At 41.4% G+C, this 18,781-nt stretch overlaps 2 protein-coding genes across 4 annotated transcripts; one reads left to right on the forward strand and one right to left on the reverse strand.

The window, feature by feature from the left end:
- Positions 1-1,117: 1,117 nt before the first annotated feature.
- LOC118429270 (actin-related protein 2/3 complex subunit 1A-B-like) lies at positions 1,118-12,226 on the reverse strand. 3 transcript variants are annotated; one of them, XM_035839747.1, is made up of 13 exons: positions 12,058-12,205; positions 8,509-8,605; positions 7,656-7,741; positions 7,087-7,098; positions 6,275-6,340; positions 5,674-5,779; positions 5,058-5,175; positions 4,230-4,289; positions 3,682-3,794; positions 3,029-3,207; positions 2,243-2,442; positions 1,702-1,792; positions 1,118-1,339 (listed from the first exon to the last, which is right to left on the reverse strand). In XM_035839747.1, the coding sequence occupies exons 2-13, from the start codon at positions 8,573-8,575 to the stop codon at positions 1,301-1,303; spliced, it is 1,137 nt and encodes a 378-aa protein (XP_035695640.1). In that variant the 5' UTR covers positions 8,576-8,605; positions 12,058-12,205; the 3' UTR covers positions 1,118-1,300. The 3 variants fall into 3 exon arrangements, with proteins under 3 accessions (XP_035695640.1, XP_035695639.1, XP_035695641.1); XM_035839746.1 differs by having other exon boundaries at positions 1,119-1,339; positions 8,509-8,631; positions 12,058-12,226; XM_035839748.1 differs by lacking the exon at positions 7,087-7,098 and having other exon boundaries at positions 1,122-1,339; positions 8,509-8,631; positions 12,058-12,226.
- A 222-nt stretch (positions 12,227-12,448) lies between these two features.
- Positions 12,449-18,486, forward strand: LOC118429224 (3-mercaptopyruvate sulfurtransferase-like). The gene is made up of 7 exons (XM_035839685.1): positions 12,449-12,513; positions 15,057-15,271; positions 15,550-15,670; positions 15,854-15,987; positions 16,369-16,519; positions 16,917-17,033; positions 17,459-18,486. The coding sequence occupies exons 2-7, from the start codon at positions 15,089-15,091 to the stop codon at positions 17,635-17,637; spliced, it is 885 nt and encodes a 294-aa protein (XP_035695578.1). The 5' UTR covers positions 12,449-12,513; positions 15,057-15,088; the 3' UTR covers positions 17,638-18,486.
- The last annotated feature ends 295 nt before the right edge of the window (positions 18,487-18,781 follow it).

The raw sequence follows: 18,781 nt of genomic DNA on the forward strand, positions 1-18,781 counted from the left end.
TTATCGACGTAATGCAGTATAGTGATAAGTATATTTGGAGTTTGCAACATCTGACAGAGGACACTTCTAGTAGTTTTTAGAAGAGGACCGCCGGCGATGCAGGAAATAAAAAGTATTAGACTGCACATTAGTTTTATTGTAGTTGATTCACTTCCGATAAGCAGGACACAAATAAAAGAATAATGAATGGAGGTTGGGGTAGAAAGGAATAGAGAATGATGGTGTGAAGAACTTGGCGGATGAGAGTGGGAGAAGTAAGGATGAGAGTGGGAGAGAACGATAGAGTCAAGGAAGGTTAAGATGAGATTGGGGATAGTAGGAGGTATGGATATTTATGAACGATGGAGTGAAGGAAAGTTAGGATGAGATTAGGAATAGTAGGAGGTATGCATATGTAAGAAGGAAGAATAGTAGCGCCAATATTGTATAGTGATTGTTATGGTAGGTCTGGACCACCACCCCTATAAGTGGTAGAGTTCGCTAGTGGTTACGTCACGCACTGTGTGGTGCTGGTTGTTTACCATCATGGAACGGTTCCATAAGAAGTTGTCAATAGACTATGTTGAGTATGTTGACTATGCGTCCACTGTCGTCCTTGAGTATACACCGCACGCGTTCCCTATTAGCGTGGAGTCAGCGGTTGGTCTCCTAGAACCCACACACGCACCAAGAAGCTTGGATGCCACGCAACTCAGGTAATGATACTAAAAAGAAGAGGCGCGACGGAAGGCACCACCCCATAGCTTCATATGGATGAGCCAATCACTGCGCAGAAAGAATAGGTAACTATCTTTCCTGCGCTGTGATTGGCGATGCCTATATTAGGCGAAGACCCAATCCCATATAAAGGCAGGATAGACTATTCACATGCAGTTTGACGGACTCATCCGCACAGCCTGGAATCCGTCGAAGACGTGAACATGGGATAGAAGGAGTGGGACAAGGGAAAAGAGGTAGGCACGATGGAGTGCAGTTTTTCTTTTTCGCCCGCCCGCCCACCCACCCACTCAGTCTGGGGAATGTTATATGTATCACATCTTCGCGCGACTCCAGGCACCACCCCATAGCTTCATATGGATGAGCCAATCACTGCGCAGAAAGAATAGGTAACTGTTTATTGTACTCTCCTCATGTCAAGTTGTTAGGTCTTCTGCCTACCATAAGTATAACATTCCGTCTTTACACTGTGATATCTCATACAAACTGTATATCATTTTATATTCCTTCAGTATGTCTATCACATGATAATATTGTACATGTGAAGAGTTAAGAGCAGTTGTCTGCTGATGTTGTCTCTTGTCTACATCAGCTTCAGGCCTTGGATAGACTTCTCCAGGGACTGGAAAAGAAGCAACAAGTGATTATTACATTACCCAGATGATATGATAATAGTACAGTGGAACACAAAAAAGGTGTAATTACGATGTCTTAATGTAATGTGTGAATAAAACATATTCAAATGTGCAATGCTTGTCACAGTGCTTCACTTTGCAATGAAATCTGAAGGGGCATAAAACATGTCAGCATCCTCCACATGCTATTTGAAACTTTTTGTTGGCTGGGCGTGAATGTAGTGTTTTGCACACATAATGGCATACATTCAATGATATGTTTCCGCATCTAACTGTGGACAATCTTCTCCCTTTTAAAATGCTGAATCAGCAGTTTTTCACAGTTTGTAAGAACATGGTTTGACGGTACCTTGAAGTCCCAGATGACCATCTTGCCGTCCATAGCAATGGTGACAAACTTCTCACAGCCGTCCTTGGTGCCAGTGTGCACCATCACCTGACTGGGAGAGATAAAGGAAAGTTTAACAAAGTCGCTTCAAAAACACACTTGGGAAAAGTTGATCATCAAACCAAACACTTCAGTTTCATCTTGTTGCTTAATTTTTTTGTGTAGCAGCATCTCATGCTAAAGAGCATGCTTCATTTGCAACACAGCAAGTCTATTATGTCTTGCAGAACTTGTAGAGATGTTTGATTTAATACTTTATTAGATTTTCCCATTCTTGTAAGCAGCCAACACTAGAGTAATCATGAGTACACTAGAGTACATAAAATTACAACATGAATCTGCCAATAAAAGTCCCTTAAGCTGACTGGCACTGTGACTGTGGCACTGCCATACTGGGAAACTTTTGCGATGGTTGCATTTTTTACGTCTACTGTACTACAGAATTGTTTCAGTCGTGAATTCTAAATACCACGAGATTTACGTTTCCAACATTGTTACATACGTGATGGTGTTCTGGTGGATGGTGTTGGGGTCGGTGGTGGACACCTCGGTGGCAGCCATGCGGTCCATGGTCTGGAAGCGCTTCATGGCGGAGATGGTGCTGTCGCCCGACGACTTGCTGCTGCTCTGGTCCAGCTTGTTCAGGAAGGTGATGTTTCCCTGGTCATCGTGGAGGTACAACATCGGCAGGCAGCCGTGGCCCTGGGAAAACAAGCAAGACTCATACATTAACATTTTTGCTCTCTACTGTCACTGTGTATGTATGTTTTTAATTGTAATGTGTAAATATGAATGAGTAGACCACAGGAAGAATAGCCTCTTATGAGGCTAATTGTGGATCTAAATAAACTCAACTCAACAATCAGGAACTTCCAGTATGATATTGGAGATTTCAATTGTACACATGTCAAAAGTTATTGGACATACTGGGCTGACCTAAAGTCTGCTCTTCATTTCAACTTGACTGATACTGTAGTAAATCAATGGTGATTTTATATGGCCTCTCTCAGTCAATATTGACTGCTCTGGTCATCAGTACTACAGCATTGGCTATGACTAAACAGCTCTATACAAGAATGACAGTCTCTGCCACATAAGGCACATCTGTACGTTGATCTACAAATGTAGCTCTGTAGCAAAGTTGGTGATGTGATTATCTACTTCTACTGCTAAATGGGAATCATGTCATCAGAAATGTTTATGGCCAAGAATATATTCTATATGGAAAAAGGAAAGACTTTTCTCATCATCCCACAATTCCCTTTACAACGTGCATTTGTGAACTTACCGCGACCACCAAGCTGTTGTTGGTGACCCAGGTACAGGACAGGAAGGGGAGGAACTCAGTCTTAGTGGAGGACTGGACCATGCCGTTAGCTGAGTCCACCACAGACAGGCTGCTGTCATGGCCCACCCAGCACAGCTTCTCTCCAGAACCACTGAAGCACACAGAGTGCACCCAGCCACCTGTAGCATTGGGGAAAGTTACAGAATGGTCTTCATTTTCGTTCCTTGTTTATTTTGGTAAAGTCAACCAAAGTAGTAAAATGTTAAACAGTTCCTTGCAGTGTATACTACCATATCTGTTTCAGTCAGTCTATAATGTTTTAGATTAGGACAAATACTATGCAACAAAAAAAAAGTTGTTTTTCTTTTTTACAGTACAAAATGTTCAAAAAATCTTCATCATTGTCATGTTTTAGACACACTACAGTGACCAAAATACAACAATGTACATTTTGTATTAGAGATATTTTAGAAATGTTTACACAAGTTTATATTTCCTAGGTAGTTCAATATGTATTTATCTGTCTTTGAATTTTTGTTGAAAGTTGTTTTGTAGAAGTAGACAACAGTTAGATGATCCAAACATCCCAATGGTAGGAAATTTATGTTTCCATGTTTAACACAGTCTTTCCATGTTGTGTGACTGGTACTCACCCCCATATGGTGAGTTGGAGAACTCCGACATGAGGTTACCAAAGGGCATCTTACTGCCCCAGCTGGTGGGGCTGGGCTTCTTCTCCACCTCCTTCACATAGGCTGAGAACACCCTGAGAAAAAAATAAACAACAACAGCTGAATCAGTGCATGTCCGACCAATACGGACAAACACATCACTACAGTTTAGACATTCAGTCACATTCAATATTAAAATTCACAGGCTAATTATTTCTTTGAAAGTCTAATTTCTAAAAAATTATTACAATGCAAACATAGCTAAACTGTTTGTGTCAATTTTACTGTTGATGTGTGATATCAAAATTCAACACCTAATCATTCCTTCGAAAGTCTAAGTTTCCATACATTACAACAATGAAAATTCAGGACTGTTTCTGCCAAATTTACAACTGATGTGTGACATAAAAATTCAAAAGCTAATCATTCCTTTGAAAGTCTAATCTTTGACACAGTACTGAAATCAAAACATAACTAATTCGGGGCTGTTTCAGTCAAATCTACAGATATTGTGTCTTATTTACTCTTACCTTGCCTTGAAGTCCGATGACCCAGCAGCCAGCAGAATGTTGTTGGGGTGCCAATCCAGACTAAGAGAAGAAAATTCAATATGAAGCTGAGGTATTAAACTTCTTCCCTAAAAGCCTCATCTAAAATAGACACTCTTCTAGAACTGATTAAATCACATTTGATGATGAGATATGTCAATTTTGATAGCATATTTAGATTCAGCATGTTCCAAAACCCCCAAGATACAAAGTTTGTTGCAATTGATCAAAGCATTTGAGAAATATTGAGATTTTGCATATTTAATGAGGGGACTTAGAAAATTTTGTGACAGTCTCGTTTGGCGTACCGGCAGGAAATGTAAATATTTGCTATAGTTCAGGATTACGTAGCTCAGGAAGTAATGATGGGACATGGCTGTTTTTTGTACAGGATTTAATATCACCACAATAAAGTCATGTAAAGGTGAATTGCTGACTGTGTGATGTTCTATTCTTACGATATAACAGTTTGAAAAACGAGAAAAATGGCATATCTAACAAATGCGTAAAATCCGAGGCCCAAAAATTGAAACTTACATTGCCAATATCTCAGCTATACAACATCCAATTTACTTCAAACAAAGACCATTTTGTTTCTTTCAGTGAGCTCTTTCTGATTAGCTAAATTGTGAATGGCATACAACAACTTTAATTTTTTGTCCAATACCCCTAATTGTAGTCTCTTTTGAATTTTGCTCTCAGTTAGATTTTCATCAGCATTTGAGGCTGAAATACCAGCAAAATGAATGTGCAAAAATCTATATTTCCCCCTACTTCCTGGGACAGTAAAAATAATGAAGTTCTCCTCACCATGTGATAGTGGATCTGATTGGCTTCTTGATGTGCTTGCTGACCCACCAGTTGTTCTCCTCCTCAAAATAGCAGACCGAGATGAGGCGGGACCCGCTCCCAACCGCAAACTTGTTCTCTAAACAGATAAAGACTTGTTAGCATTGCGTTATTCTTGTATAAGCGTCTTCAGGTATTTTATTTGTACTATTATCATCATTCTGTTGAAAGATTCCCAAACTTTCCTGTTTTTTTTGTTCTTTGAAACATAAAAAAAAGACTTGTTAGTATCACACTTCTTTGAAACATCTAAAACTAGCCTGCTGGTACTACAATAGTACAAAATACCACCAAATACATTGTACATTGGTCCACAAAGACTAGTACTACCAGGAGTTTCAAAACACAAGGCCACGGGAGACCCCCAAAGCACTGGAAGGACCAAATTACCATAGACACTAGAATGAGTCTTAAGTTTGTTGAAACAAGTGCAAAGGACTGTCCTGATGGAGAGGAGCAAGGGGCCAGTCCCTGTCACTTAGGCAGGGCAGGCAGGTACTTGTAAGTGGCTGATACCAGGGCAATACTGACCTAGGGGAGACCACTTGTAAGTGGCTTATACCAGGGTAATACTGACCTAGGGGTGACCACTTGACGCAGGTAGCAGCACGGTTGATGCGCAGGATAACCAGGGTCGGGCGCCAGGAGCCGTCCTGGAGCACCCACACATAAGCATTCCGGTCCTGCAGAACAACACAACTTTCTCACATTACCGGTCATGTTAGCATGGAAGCTCATCTGTGTTGGTAGTAATCTTAGTACAATGCTAAACTTTCTTCCAACACAAAGGTATACATGGATCAATTTTGGCTTCTTCCGATCCTGAAAACGATGACAGTGGTCATTGAAAATTTGACCTGTGTACCCCTTAGTGTACTATGATTGCCAGTTATGACTGACACTGTACCTGCACATGAGCCCTTGTAAATATATTATTTGTTTAACCAAATATATTCAAGTATTAATTAACTGCATTTCTGTGCTATGCCAATGCTTCAAGGAATTGCTTCTATAAACTCAGAAGTCATCATACACATGTACTAGTACTTAACATCCAAAGAATATTGATTTGTTATATTTTTTTGATATCCTAGAATTTGCTTTTTTCAATGGTATGTTTGAGTTAAAGACAACAAATGTCTTTCTTCTGTTTCTTTTTACAAAGAAGCAATACTCACAGCACCACATGTCACAATCCGGTTGGAGTTCGGGGCCCAGTCGATGCCGGTCACGCACTGGCCGTGCTGAGAAGAAAACACAAACAATCATTAACATGCATGTTCTAATCATTCATTTTCAAGCTATACATCATGGGAAAAGTGAGTAATCCATAACAGCGCAACTATCTACCAGCACATTGCCTATTGTCCATGGTAGAAAGTAGACAATGTGAATGTAACTTACATCTACCAAAAATAAGATATTTTCTGACCAAAATACACCTTTTAAACAATTACATTGTACTAGAATTTCACCTATCCAAACAAATGTCAGACATGCACACATGCATTACAGAGGAAGTCTTTGTGGTAAGTCAGGTTCAGTTAATATGCAATGCATATACAATGTATGAGTGATTTATAAATGAAAACTTAGTCGAATGAAAGCATGTACCCGGTATCTAATGTACTTAAGGTTGAGGAAAATACCTACATTGAACTCACAAACATAGTACTTAGTAGTCAGTTAGAATCAAAATACACTTGCTGTCTTGAGTTCTAATCAAAGCCAAAAGCTCACACATTTATGCAAGTAAGTTAGTAACACTGCAAAATGTTAGTACATTATTTTTAATGGCATTACTATTAATACTATTAGATTCTAGAAATAATATCTCAAGAGAGTACTGAGAGAAAGGAAGAAAGAACAATAACATTGTATGGCTACCACTAAAGAAAGATTATTAAAAACCAAAAACCAGGCCGAGGGGATGCAACACTCTACGAACACACGCAGTAGCGAGTCAAGAGAAGAGAAATCCGTGACTTACTGCATTGTTGTGCTGACCAAAACCACAGTGTGTGCAGAGAGACAAAGAAAAGACAGGAAAGGCACAAGGAATGAGACGGAGATGCAGGGAGGACACGGGAGACAGAGGGTTCAGACGAGGGGAAAAAGTTACCAGGAACAAAAAGAGACAACAAAATGAATTCTTGTAACACCTGCACAGTGCACACACATACTTTTGTATAAACTATTTTTGCAATAATCAACCATTGAAGAATAGTTGTAAAAATTGGTTTTACTTTTCACAATTAATATACCATCCTGGATGTAACCAATCAAAACTATTGTAAAATCAGAGTTATATTCAGGCAAATTATTTCTCAAATTTGTCTGCAATTTTCATTCATTGAAATATTGATAACAGATGCATTGATCAATACATGTATAATCTACAAAATATAATACAGTTTGTGTACTAGATTCAGAAAATTGATTATAATAACAATGTCCATTTCTGAATGGTTCAACTCAACAAGCCTTTCAAAACTTCATAAAATACAGTTTCCCGATACTTCATGTAGACATCAAGATCAAACTACATGCCATCCTTACCTCCTTTAGCTCATGGATTTTCTCCCAGCTCTTCCCACGTGACTCATAGATGTGGACCTCGCTGTTGTTTGGGGACAGAGCCACCTCTGCAACATAAATGAGAACTTCATCAGTTATTTTCTCCTGTATAATTCTCATCAATATCATGGCATAAGAGGTAACATAAATTGTGTTGAGATGGCATGAATGTACAAACATAACCAGGGCTCGAAATACCACCTCACCTGCATATGTAGGTTAGTGCAGGTAAAATTGGAGCTGTGCAGGTATTTCTGGTGTCTACCTGCACCTAACCTGCACTGGTCCAAACTGAGTTTTATACACAAATGTCCTGTAATGTAGGTGTATGTGGATTGTTATCAGCTGCATTGAATGTTACCACCTATAAAGTATAAAAGAAAAAATAGCAATGGTTCCTGAATGTTTTTTGTATGATCCATACTTCGGAGTTCCTAATTCAGAGTGGTGCAGGTAAAATTTGTCTGGTGCAGGTAATTTTCAATGTTACCTGCACCAGTGCAGGTATGCAGAAAAAAGTATTTCGAACCCTGATAACCTACAGGAACCAATGTAAACAAATACAGTAAATGGTTTAACTTAACTCTGTCCTGAGTTATTATCATGTATCAGGGGTAGCAAACAAGTTTTCTATATGAGTATGATCAGGGTAGGATCTTTGTTGCATATCCTCTCCACCCCTGCTGGCTGATTCAAGTTTAACTTGAATACAGAATCAGCCAGCAGATGTTGGAGAGGATATGCAACAAAGATTCTATCCTGATTCATACTCATATAGAAAACTTGGGATAAATCCTTAGAACCATAGCTCTATTTGAGTATGTTTTATACATACGTGAGCAGTCCTTGTTAAAGGAAGCACAGGTGACAGGGCCGTACCCAAAGATGTGCTGCTGTGTCATCGTTGTTAGAGGGTGGAACAGTCACACTTGTTCTTGTAAATATGTTACAATAAATACTGAAACAACAGTAGAAGCAAAGTGTTTTTCCAAGTTTTAAAAATAACTCAAGAATGCAATGAATTTGCCAAAGATTCTGAGGATAAGCTCTTTTGCTGATTTCACTGCACATGTGTGTGCGACAGTAAATCCGGGTAATAAGTCAAAGATAAAGGCCCCTGAATGTAAAGGTTCTGTCATTATGCAGGCACCATCACTTTCCTGACATTCTTATGCAAAATCTTAACAATGGTCAAGACATGTCTGTTTACATCTGAGGGGCCTTTACCTTTGACATATTACACAGGATTCCTTGTCACCCGCATATGCGTAGTGAAATCTGCGAAAGAGCTTATTCTGGGACTCTTATTCTGTATATGTACTTACATATATATGTTGCAAAGATCATATGTTATGTAATCTATAAGTATGCATAATCATGCATATGAGACAAGCCCGGAAGAGGAGTTATAAGCCTTCTCACATTAGTTAGGACGCATGTGCGGCGACAGGAATTCTAGGTAATATGTCAAAGGGTAAGGCACACAAAAAGTAAACAGTCCTTGTCTTTATCATTGTTTCGATTTGCATAACAATGTCCAGATGGCTTTTGTTTTCTTTCTGTGTGCCTTACCCTTTGAGGTCTCATAACACAGTAATTATCCGCGACCCCCGTCCCCAAAAGTAGTTCGGGTTAAAATAGTGCATCGCGGTACTTGCAAAGGCCGTATTCCTTCTTCCGTGCACGACAGCGAGGTGGAATCTATGGTGAATAGTAGAGGAATACATCGGTGTTCATACTGTATAAGTTGGATTACGTCGCTTTTTCGGCCGGCGGGAATTTGCGCCTTGATATGTTACCGGCACTTCCTGTTCGCCGCCTGCAGTTCCATGACCTCCGCTGGGGGTCAAATCAAAGTGTCTGTTATAGAAAAACGAGCCGGCAAATCTATGCTCATCTTCAGATATTTTGTAGCTTGTACCCTCAACTTCAACATACTAAATTCTTGTGAATTGTATCTGCACCCTACTATAGGTTTTGAGTCGTCGAACCACCTCACTTTGGGGTCCTTAACCATGTAAATCCCCATACCCGAAAAACTGTGTTCTGAGACCTTCATCCACAGCGTGAATTCCCCAGGGACGGACAAGCACATTAAATTTGACCGACATATTAGTAATTGACCTCGGCTGACTTGAACTGTAACATTTTCGTTACCGTCTGACCCGCCGTTACCATGGCAACGGCCGCCTAGACCGTTCCCTATGCTTAAGTATAGGACTTAGTGCGGTCTAAAGCCCGCTCGACTCCCCCCCCCCCCCTTTTTCCGCCCTAAAAAGGACAAACCCCCAACCCCAACCACTCAAAACGGTAGAATGTGGTCTGGCAAGCTCCTTATAACAGAAAAAGTCAACCAGAATATTAAATTTGTTGAGATAATGAGACCAATTAGCGGCCCCTCAAATAGTCCTTGTACAGTGCCGACACCTGTGCTAGGCGCCAAAGTGCAAAGTTGGCCATAGGGTAAGGCACACAAAAAGTAAACAGTCCTTGTCTTTATCATTGTTTCGATTTGCATAACAATGTCCAGATGGCTTTTGTTTTCTTTCTGTGTGCCTTACCCTTTGAGGTCTCATAACACAGTAATTATCCGCGACCCCCGTCCCCAAAAGTAGTTCGGGTTAAAATAGTGCATCGCGGTACTTGCAAAGGCCGTATTCCTTCTTCCGTGCACGACAGCGAGGTGGAATCTATGGTGAATAGTAGAGGAATACATCGGTGTTCATACTGTATAAGTTGGATTACGTCGCTTTTTCGGCCGGCGGGAATTTGCGCCTTGATATGTTACCGGCACTTCCTGTTCGCCGCCTGCAGTTCCATGACCTCCGCTGGGGGTCAAATCAAAGTGTCTGTTATAGAAAAACGAGCCGGCAAATCTATGCTCATCTTCAGATATTTTGTAGCTTGTACCCTCAACTTCAACATACTAAATTCTTGTGAATTGTATCTGCACCCTACTATAGGTTTTGAGTCGTCGAACCACCTCACTTTGGGGTCCTTAACCATGTAAATCCCCATACCCGAAAAACTGTGTTCTGAGACCTTCATCCACAGCGTGAATTCCCCAGGGACGGACAAGCACATTAAATTTGACCGATATATTAGTAATTGACCTCGGCTGACTTGAACTGTAACATTTTCGTTACCGTCTGACCCGCCGTTACCATGGCAACGGCCGCCTAGACCGTTCCCTATGCTTAAGTATAGGACTTAGTGCGGTCTAAAGCCCGCTCGACTCCCCCCCCCCCTTTCCGCCCTAAAAAAGACAAACCCCCAACCCCAATCAATCAGAACGGTAAAATGTGGTCTGGCAAGCTCCTTATAACAGAAAAAGTCAACCAGAATATTAAATTTGTTGAGATAATGAGACCAATTAGCGGCCCCTCAGATAGTCCTTGTACAGTGCCGACACCTGTGCTAGGCGCCAAAGTGCAAAGTTGGCCATATCTCAGGAACCATTTGGATTTCTGATCTAAAATTTGGTACGGTTTTGTATCTTGACTAGTTTTATTGTATGAACGTAAAGAAATCCAAGGTCAAGTTGGCTTAAGGTCTCATAACACAGTAATTATCCGCGACCCCCGTCCCCAAAAGTAGTTCGGGTTAAAATAGTGCATCGCGGTACTTGCAAAGGCCGTATTCCTTCTTCCGTGCACGACAGCGAGGTGGAATCTATGGTGAATAGTAGAGGAATACATCGGTGTTCATACTGTATAAGTTGGATTACGTCGCTTTTTCGGCCGGCGGGAATTTGCGCCTTGATATGTTACCGGCACTTCCTGTTCGCCGCCTGCAGTTCCATGACCTCCGCTGGGGGTCAAATCAAAGTGTCTGTTATAGAAAAACGAGCCGGCAAATCTATGCTCATCTTCAGATATTTTGTAGCTTGTACCCTCAACTTCAACATACTAAATTCTTGTGAATTGTATCTGCACCCTACTATAGGTTTTGAGTCGTCGAACCACCTCACTTTGGGGTCCTTAACCATGTAAATCCCCATACCCGAAAAACTGTGTTCTGAGACCTTGACATATTACCTAGAATTCCTGTCGCCGCACATGCGCCCTAACTAATGTGAGAAGGCTTATTTTTATAGTGTACAAAATGTGAGACGAAAAAATTATGGTGATATACTACTACAGGATTCTAACCGTTATCTTTTACAAACAGAATTTCTCATTGGTTTATCACATTCATGGGGTTGCTCATATTAGTAATTTGTTTGAGCTCAACCCAGGTCCAGCCAAACGCTGAAAGGTGACCGAAGCCAGGAGCCAGGCAGGAAGTCATAAAATATTACATCGATTTTTTAAACATCTTTGCAGATATAATCTGAAGCTATAATGCTGCAAAAGTCATCTCTTCTCCATTATCTACGTCTTACCTCGATATTGCCGAGAAATTCTTCTGGAAAGTCGGTAAAATCAGCCAAGATCCGCGGACTCTGGACAGTCTACACGAATCTCGGGGCAGGAAATTTCAGGAGGAAGTGGGTGAGTTCACTTCCGGTCAGCTTCCCATCATGCCTCAACATGGACTAGTCCAATATGATACGGGAGGTGAGAACGGGAACGAAAAAAATGTGTATGTGAAACTGTGTCAACTGATGATAAAAAATGTCTAGCATTTAGTATTCGTTAGAAAACTGGTACTGTTGTAGTAGAAATTGTACTTAAGTAACAGATCTACACTTACACTTTCTTATTCCACCACCCCTACACAAATGCAACATTCCTTAAGGTTAACCCTTGCAGCAGCTGCCACTCACCTAGCGCGACAGGGGTGGTACAGGTGTGTACGTGCAAGGTACTTAGGTAGGGCTTGTGCTGTCATCATTGCTGTAAGTATGTTGCTTTGAGCTCCTCACTCGTATGGGGCATTAGCCTTGAGTTTTTAGCAAAGGTATTTTTAATTACAGCGACGGCGTATATAGTCAAAATATGTTTGAAAACTTAAAGGCTGGCGCACGTAATACATGTATTTACTGCCGCAGTGAGCGTACTAGAGAAAAAAACAGCTCTGGTACCGGTCGAACAAACGCTCTTGACTTAATGATGTTGCATGTACGATATCTTTTAGTGCTTGTGGCTCAAAATACCGTCTTACAGTTGTCAAATATTTGCGTTTGGGTAAAACATAAGTCAAGGTGCCCGCGGCCTTACGGCCCTATGCCACAAAGTGATCTCAATAACATAAACTTGAATCGTATTAAGTTAAACCGTTAGAATAGGATTTTGCTGCTTTAGTCTCCTGTCTATCTGGAAGTCCATCGGTTTCAATGAAGGCCGATTTAGTCTCTTTAATACTAAATGCACAAACACCATATATATATATATATAAACGTCTAGTCTCCAAGTCAGAGTTGGACACTGTATTTTTAATATTGTAAACACATTAATTCAGGAAATGGCGGAGTGAAATGTTCCTTTAAAACACCAATTTTGAAATCAATGCATATAGTAACACGGAGATTTATAGAATATGCTCCCCATTATATCGCGCATGATCTCTGTGTGTGAATTCGGTTCATAAAAGAATCTGAAGTGCACCGCGGTGAGAATGTTGTGTTTTGCCATCATTTGCCTCGCACAGGACCACCGTAATAGTTTGTATTGCGCCTTATAGGAACGGGTTGTCTAATAGATTTTATGACAAGAACAACCGTTCAAATACAGCCATGATATGTCGATGAAGGGTCGGACATTCAGGTAGTAAGATACACCAAATAGAAGTTTAGTAATTGCTATTTGGTGTAAAGAGTTCCATGACACCACTGAACCCGAACCGACCTTGAACAACCATTGAACAATACAGGATGACTAAGCAGAATGACGAGATCAACTTCAGCGTAATGTACACCGTATCACGTTCCGATCTTTGTATAGAACAGTACTTTTGCAAATTATTTCCCACTAATCATTCTGTTCCCTACTTTACTTTCCAAACGTTCGCACGACCCTTTACAGTCCGACCATTGACCCTTTAGGTACAACACAAATAGAAGGTGACCCTTGCAGCCCCAGGTAACCGCGAACTGTGATCAGTGGTTATTATGATAAACGCCACGAACTAGTCAGTAAGGTAACCTTTAATTGCTTTAACAATTGCTTTAATAGTAAGATGGTAGCCGTTAGTTTTATCCAATGTAACAGTGAATGTTTTGCAATTCTATGGCATTGTTTCGCACAGGACCACCCGTACGGTTTGAGTTACGACTGACGGGAACAGTTTGTCTAGAGCAGTATATGGGATGGTCAGCTTTCACTTCTGTCAAATAAGTGCAGAGTCCCATGAATTATTGAGCCAACCGACCTTGAACATCCTCGAACAATACATGTACAGTGTAGCGAAGCAGAATGCCGAGATCAATTATTTCGGCGCAATTTGCGTTCTTTCACGTTCCTACCTTTGACATGGGTAGGAAAACACTTTTGCATTTTCCACTTATTATTATTATACGGCACGAGTCGTTTTCATTTCTGCTTGCCAAACCTTCACACGACCGTGTAGTTTATCCATTGTTCACTCGCCTCGAGTTCAGTGACCTCTCCGTCACGTCTGCAGTTCAGCGTCGAGATCTCACTTCAAAGTGCATACACCATTAGCTGCCTCCACTTTCACAAACCTCCAGTAATCTCATACTAGCCCAAGGCCACAAGTTTGATCCCTCTGCAGTTTAACTGTATGTGTTTTGTCGCCTGTCTATGGCAACAAAGCCGGTAATTTCTGTTATAGACCAAATGGATGCCCTCTCGAATATTTTGGGCAGAAAAATAATCTAACCCTATGGCAATCTTCTCTATGTATATTTGAGCTGTAGTTGTTAAAGAAACAATTGGCCAACTGTTTGTTACGCGGCGATTATGATATTTACATCACAAGCCTTAAGAACTAAGTGGTATGGCATCTGTATCTCATTAGCTGGTGGAATTAGGTGAAATTAGATCGAAAGGTAACTTAGGAATAAGGGATAAGGAATAAGGGTTTTAAAGCTAAAGGTGGTTTCGCATTGCACTTTGGGCACCGGTACGGCACTGCAGGGTTCAACGAATTTCAGAGATAAAGAACGAATTTTCCGACGCTATATGTATTTTTGTCCTCTAAGTCATACTTTTACGTATTACGCAATATCAAAATTACAAAAAATCGGCGAAAATAACACAAACGTGCCGCAGTGAACGAACCCAGCAGTGCCACACCGATGCCCTAAGTGCAGTGAGATACCACCTTTACAGACTTGAAAGATATGAGGATTAGCGTGGGAACCATGCAGGTGCGTTCCAAAATTTGCTCCTCAAGGACACACAGCAGATCAAGTCACTGAGACAAAAGATGATAAACATGTTTCCATGACGTCCCTTTTCGTGCTTTTCTACATTACAGGGGCTAAGTTGGAATAAAAATCTCGTCGGAACATGTCGTCGGTGTCGACCCTGGTGACCGTGCCGTGGCTGGCGGAGCGGCTGGCCTCCCCGTCCCTGTCCTCTCGGGTCATCCGCGTGCTGGACTGCTCCTGGTACCTGCCCAAGCAGAAGCGCGACCAGCGGGGCGAGTACAAACTGCAACACATCCCGGGAGCGCTCTTCTTCGATCAAGAGGTCTGAATATTTTTTTCTCGGCTAAGAACCAGTTACTAGTCATTCTCAGTGGTCAAGATTTATGCGACAAATCAGCTGTCGACATCTATGTGGTTGTAAAGAGGATTGCATTTTGGCCAGTACAATATTTTGATAATATCTGTGTGTCTTTGTAGGGACAAGGACAAGGTAGGTATGTAGGTAGGTGTGTCTTTGTTCTCTCCAAGCGTCCGACCATTTAACGATTAGAAATTCTACTTGTGGTTGAACATATTAGCCACATCACATGTATGTTACAGGAATGCTGTGACAAGGCCAGTCCGTACGAAAACATGCTGCCGTCTCCGGAGGACTTCGAAAGTTACGTCGGTAGTCTAGGCGTGGACAACAACACGCACGTGGTCGTGTACGATGGTTCAGGTCAGTAAAAGCAAGTTACTATCAAAGCAGCACGTTTGCCTCTTACAGTACACTTGTATCTGGAAATTGTATGATTACTTTCTTATCAATAGAATGAAGTTACCTTTGCGTTCTTAGTAGATGATTGGAGATCAGATTTCAAAACAATCATCTAAAAGTGTTTCTGTGTTTCTGACTTCACAGACATGGGCCTGTTCTCTGCCCAGCGTGTGTGGTGGATGTTCCGTGTGTTCGGGCACCCCCTGGTGTCTGTCCTGAACGGTGGGCTGGGCAAGTGGCGCGCAGAGGGGCGCGGGGTGTCCAACGAGATTCCCAAGGTTTGTGCAACAAAGGGCTGCTGACGTGAAACGCTAATAAGTCACACTTTGACTCTCAGATTTGGGGAATGTTCAGCTCCGTCTGAGTTTACAATTGCTTTTACTGTTTTAGACTAACAGGCCTATGGGTTATAAAGCGAATTTGTCTCCCGAGCTCACAAAAATGCCGGGGAATAGCACCTTGTTTGTAGCATAGGTACCATCCTCTGTACATGTAGTACTGGCTCAATCGTTTCGCCGGCTAATCGTGAATCAATCGTATTTGGCCAGGGAAAAGATTGAGCCAGTTGTTACTACAGAGGATGGTACCCAAGCTACATTGTTTGTTTTGAACTGACAAATGATAAAATATTAATTTCTCGTTCATATGAACATTTCTAGGTCGATAAAGCCACCTTCAAGGCCACCTACACACCCGCCCTCGTGCGCGACTTCGACTTCATGACGACTAACCTGGCCGACAAGACAGCGCAGGTTGTGGACGCCCGGCCGCCTGGCAGGTTCAACGGGACAGAACCAGAACCAAGGGCAGGTCAGTGCTGTGTAACAGTGGAGTTCAAGCACCGCCAAACGACCATTCCAAATGTCTTTCAGCCTTTTAGCGTCATCGGTTGCGTGTTTGGTTTGTGACCTGACGGCCCGGCTTCGAATCCCGAGAGTCAGCATGTTGTTTCTTTCTGTTTCTAGTCATTTCTTACAACTATCAGGCCTTAGGTGTTCCGGATATGTGAACACGTTGGTGCCTGAGGAAAACAGCTGACATATAATCAACACATACAATGTTCAGCATTGGAGAAGATAAAGTTTTAAAAATACTTTCGTCCTTTTTTTCACACCCACTAATATATCTGTATGTCATATTCAACATTTCTCTTCGCTGAAGACCTGATGATGACAATTGTCTTGTTTTTACTTTTCCCTCTCCATAGACTGCGAACCTGGTCACATCCCGAACAGTCTGAACATGCCGTTCGGTAAGATCCTGGACCCGGAGAGTAAAACCGTCAAACCTCCGGAGAAACTTCGGGAAGTGTTCGCGGCTGCAGGTATGCACGTGCTCTAAGAAGTTCTTTCTGTCGAGGTAACATTAGCAAAAGCGGTATACATGCTTTTGTGTTTCTTATGTCTTTCTCACGAGTGAAACCTCTCTTATTGTATCTCTATTATTTATTTTAGGAATGTAGTCCATAACACCAGATTACAACAGGGCACAAATGTGACTGCAGATACTGAGAACATATAACAACAGTTGTGTTGGATTATCATACGCCATTTGTAGACTGTTGTAGTGATGCCAGAAGTTAGTGAGTGTGAAGGAGTAATAATGCGTTTTATAATGGCATAGTGTGAGGGGAAGATGCGATTGAAAAGGGTATCTTCTTCATAATTACAAAGAGTAATCTGAAGGCAATGTTGTTACAATGAAACCATACTTAATCGTACTTCCACCCCAATCTTCCCACCTCACCAGGTGCAGACCTATCTGGCCCGATGGTAGCGACCTGTGGTTCAGGCATGACGGCCTGCGGACTGGTGCTGGCCGCCTATCTGTGCGGGAAGGAAGACGTGCCGGTGTTCGATGGGGCATGGGTCGAGTGGTTCAAACGTGCCAAGCCGGAGAACATCATTTCTGAGGCTAAAAAAGAGTAGCGGGGTCTCAAGATTCAACAGTCAGTCCCTCATGGGATGGGGTTGTAAGTGAGCCTCGTCATTGTGTTGCCAAACAAGAGTTGCAGTATCGTAAAGTATATTTTTCCTTGTAGCTGGCACACTGCGGTTATCATAACCAGGAATGTAGAAATGCACTATCACTTGCTTCAACAGGGTCAATTTTATTGGAACAGACTAGAAATAGGACAAGAAGAAAACAGACCTTTGTGCCTTTTTATAAAGATGGACTGGGGTGACATATCGATTGAGCTTTGAAATATTTTTGACAGTTGATCGTCCAAATTTAACCGCAATAATTAAATGGTGCGGTTGCCGGAAAGATGGATGCGGCGAGCCAGTGAAGATCCTGATCACTACTATCTCTGCGACCCAATCTCTGCTTTGAGAATAGCAAGATTGGTTAAATTCTTAATTTTCAAGTTGTATGACAAAAGAAACCTGTCTGGTGTACCATAACTACATGGACCAGCCCTCAAGTACTAGTACCTCACGTGACTCAAGTTAATGGTTGTATTCTATCTGTCAAAAGAAGAGGATAAGTTGGAACAAATTATCTAAAATCCACAGCGTGTAGAACGCGCACTTGACAAAGTTGCAAAGATGTAAATTTGCTTTCAAAGCGAGTCAAAATGCAATCTGATGTACATGATCATTTGAGTTAAACTGAACAGATATATCTAAACAATTTCAGTCATTATTTAGTGACAACACTGTTTTATGTATCTAGAACTGTATACATACTCACGATTCCTGTCAATGCACGTATTGTAACGACTAGTTTTTATCACTTTCCGTCACTTGTGAATGAATAAATCATATGCAAAACGATTTTCATGCTTGCATTTCCAGCCACACGTGCAGCTATAATACATGTCCATCACATATTTACACGTGTTGATATGATAATAAGGAGTTGCATTGAATTGAATGTGACCATACAGAAGTACAACTTTCTGTGTGATAAACCATTCGGGCATTCAATACCCAACGTGTAGCTCACTGTCTATGCTAATACTACTAATAATATTGACTTTAATACATTCATCTTCACAATCCGCAGTGGTTTTCAAGCACATAGAAAACATTATGTAAATATAATGTCCTTGATGTACCAGAAATCTGG

This window comes from Branchiostoma floridae, chromosome 13 (assembly GCF_000003815.2).
Source record: "Branchiostoma floridae strain S238N-H82 chromosome 13, Bfl_VNyyK, whole genome shotgun sequence".
NCBI lineage: Eukaryota > Metazoa > Chordata > Leptocardii > Amphioxiformes > Branchiostomatidae > Branchiostoma > Branchiostoma floridae.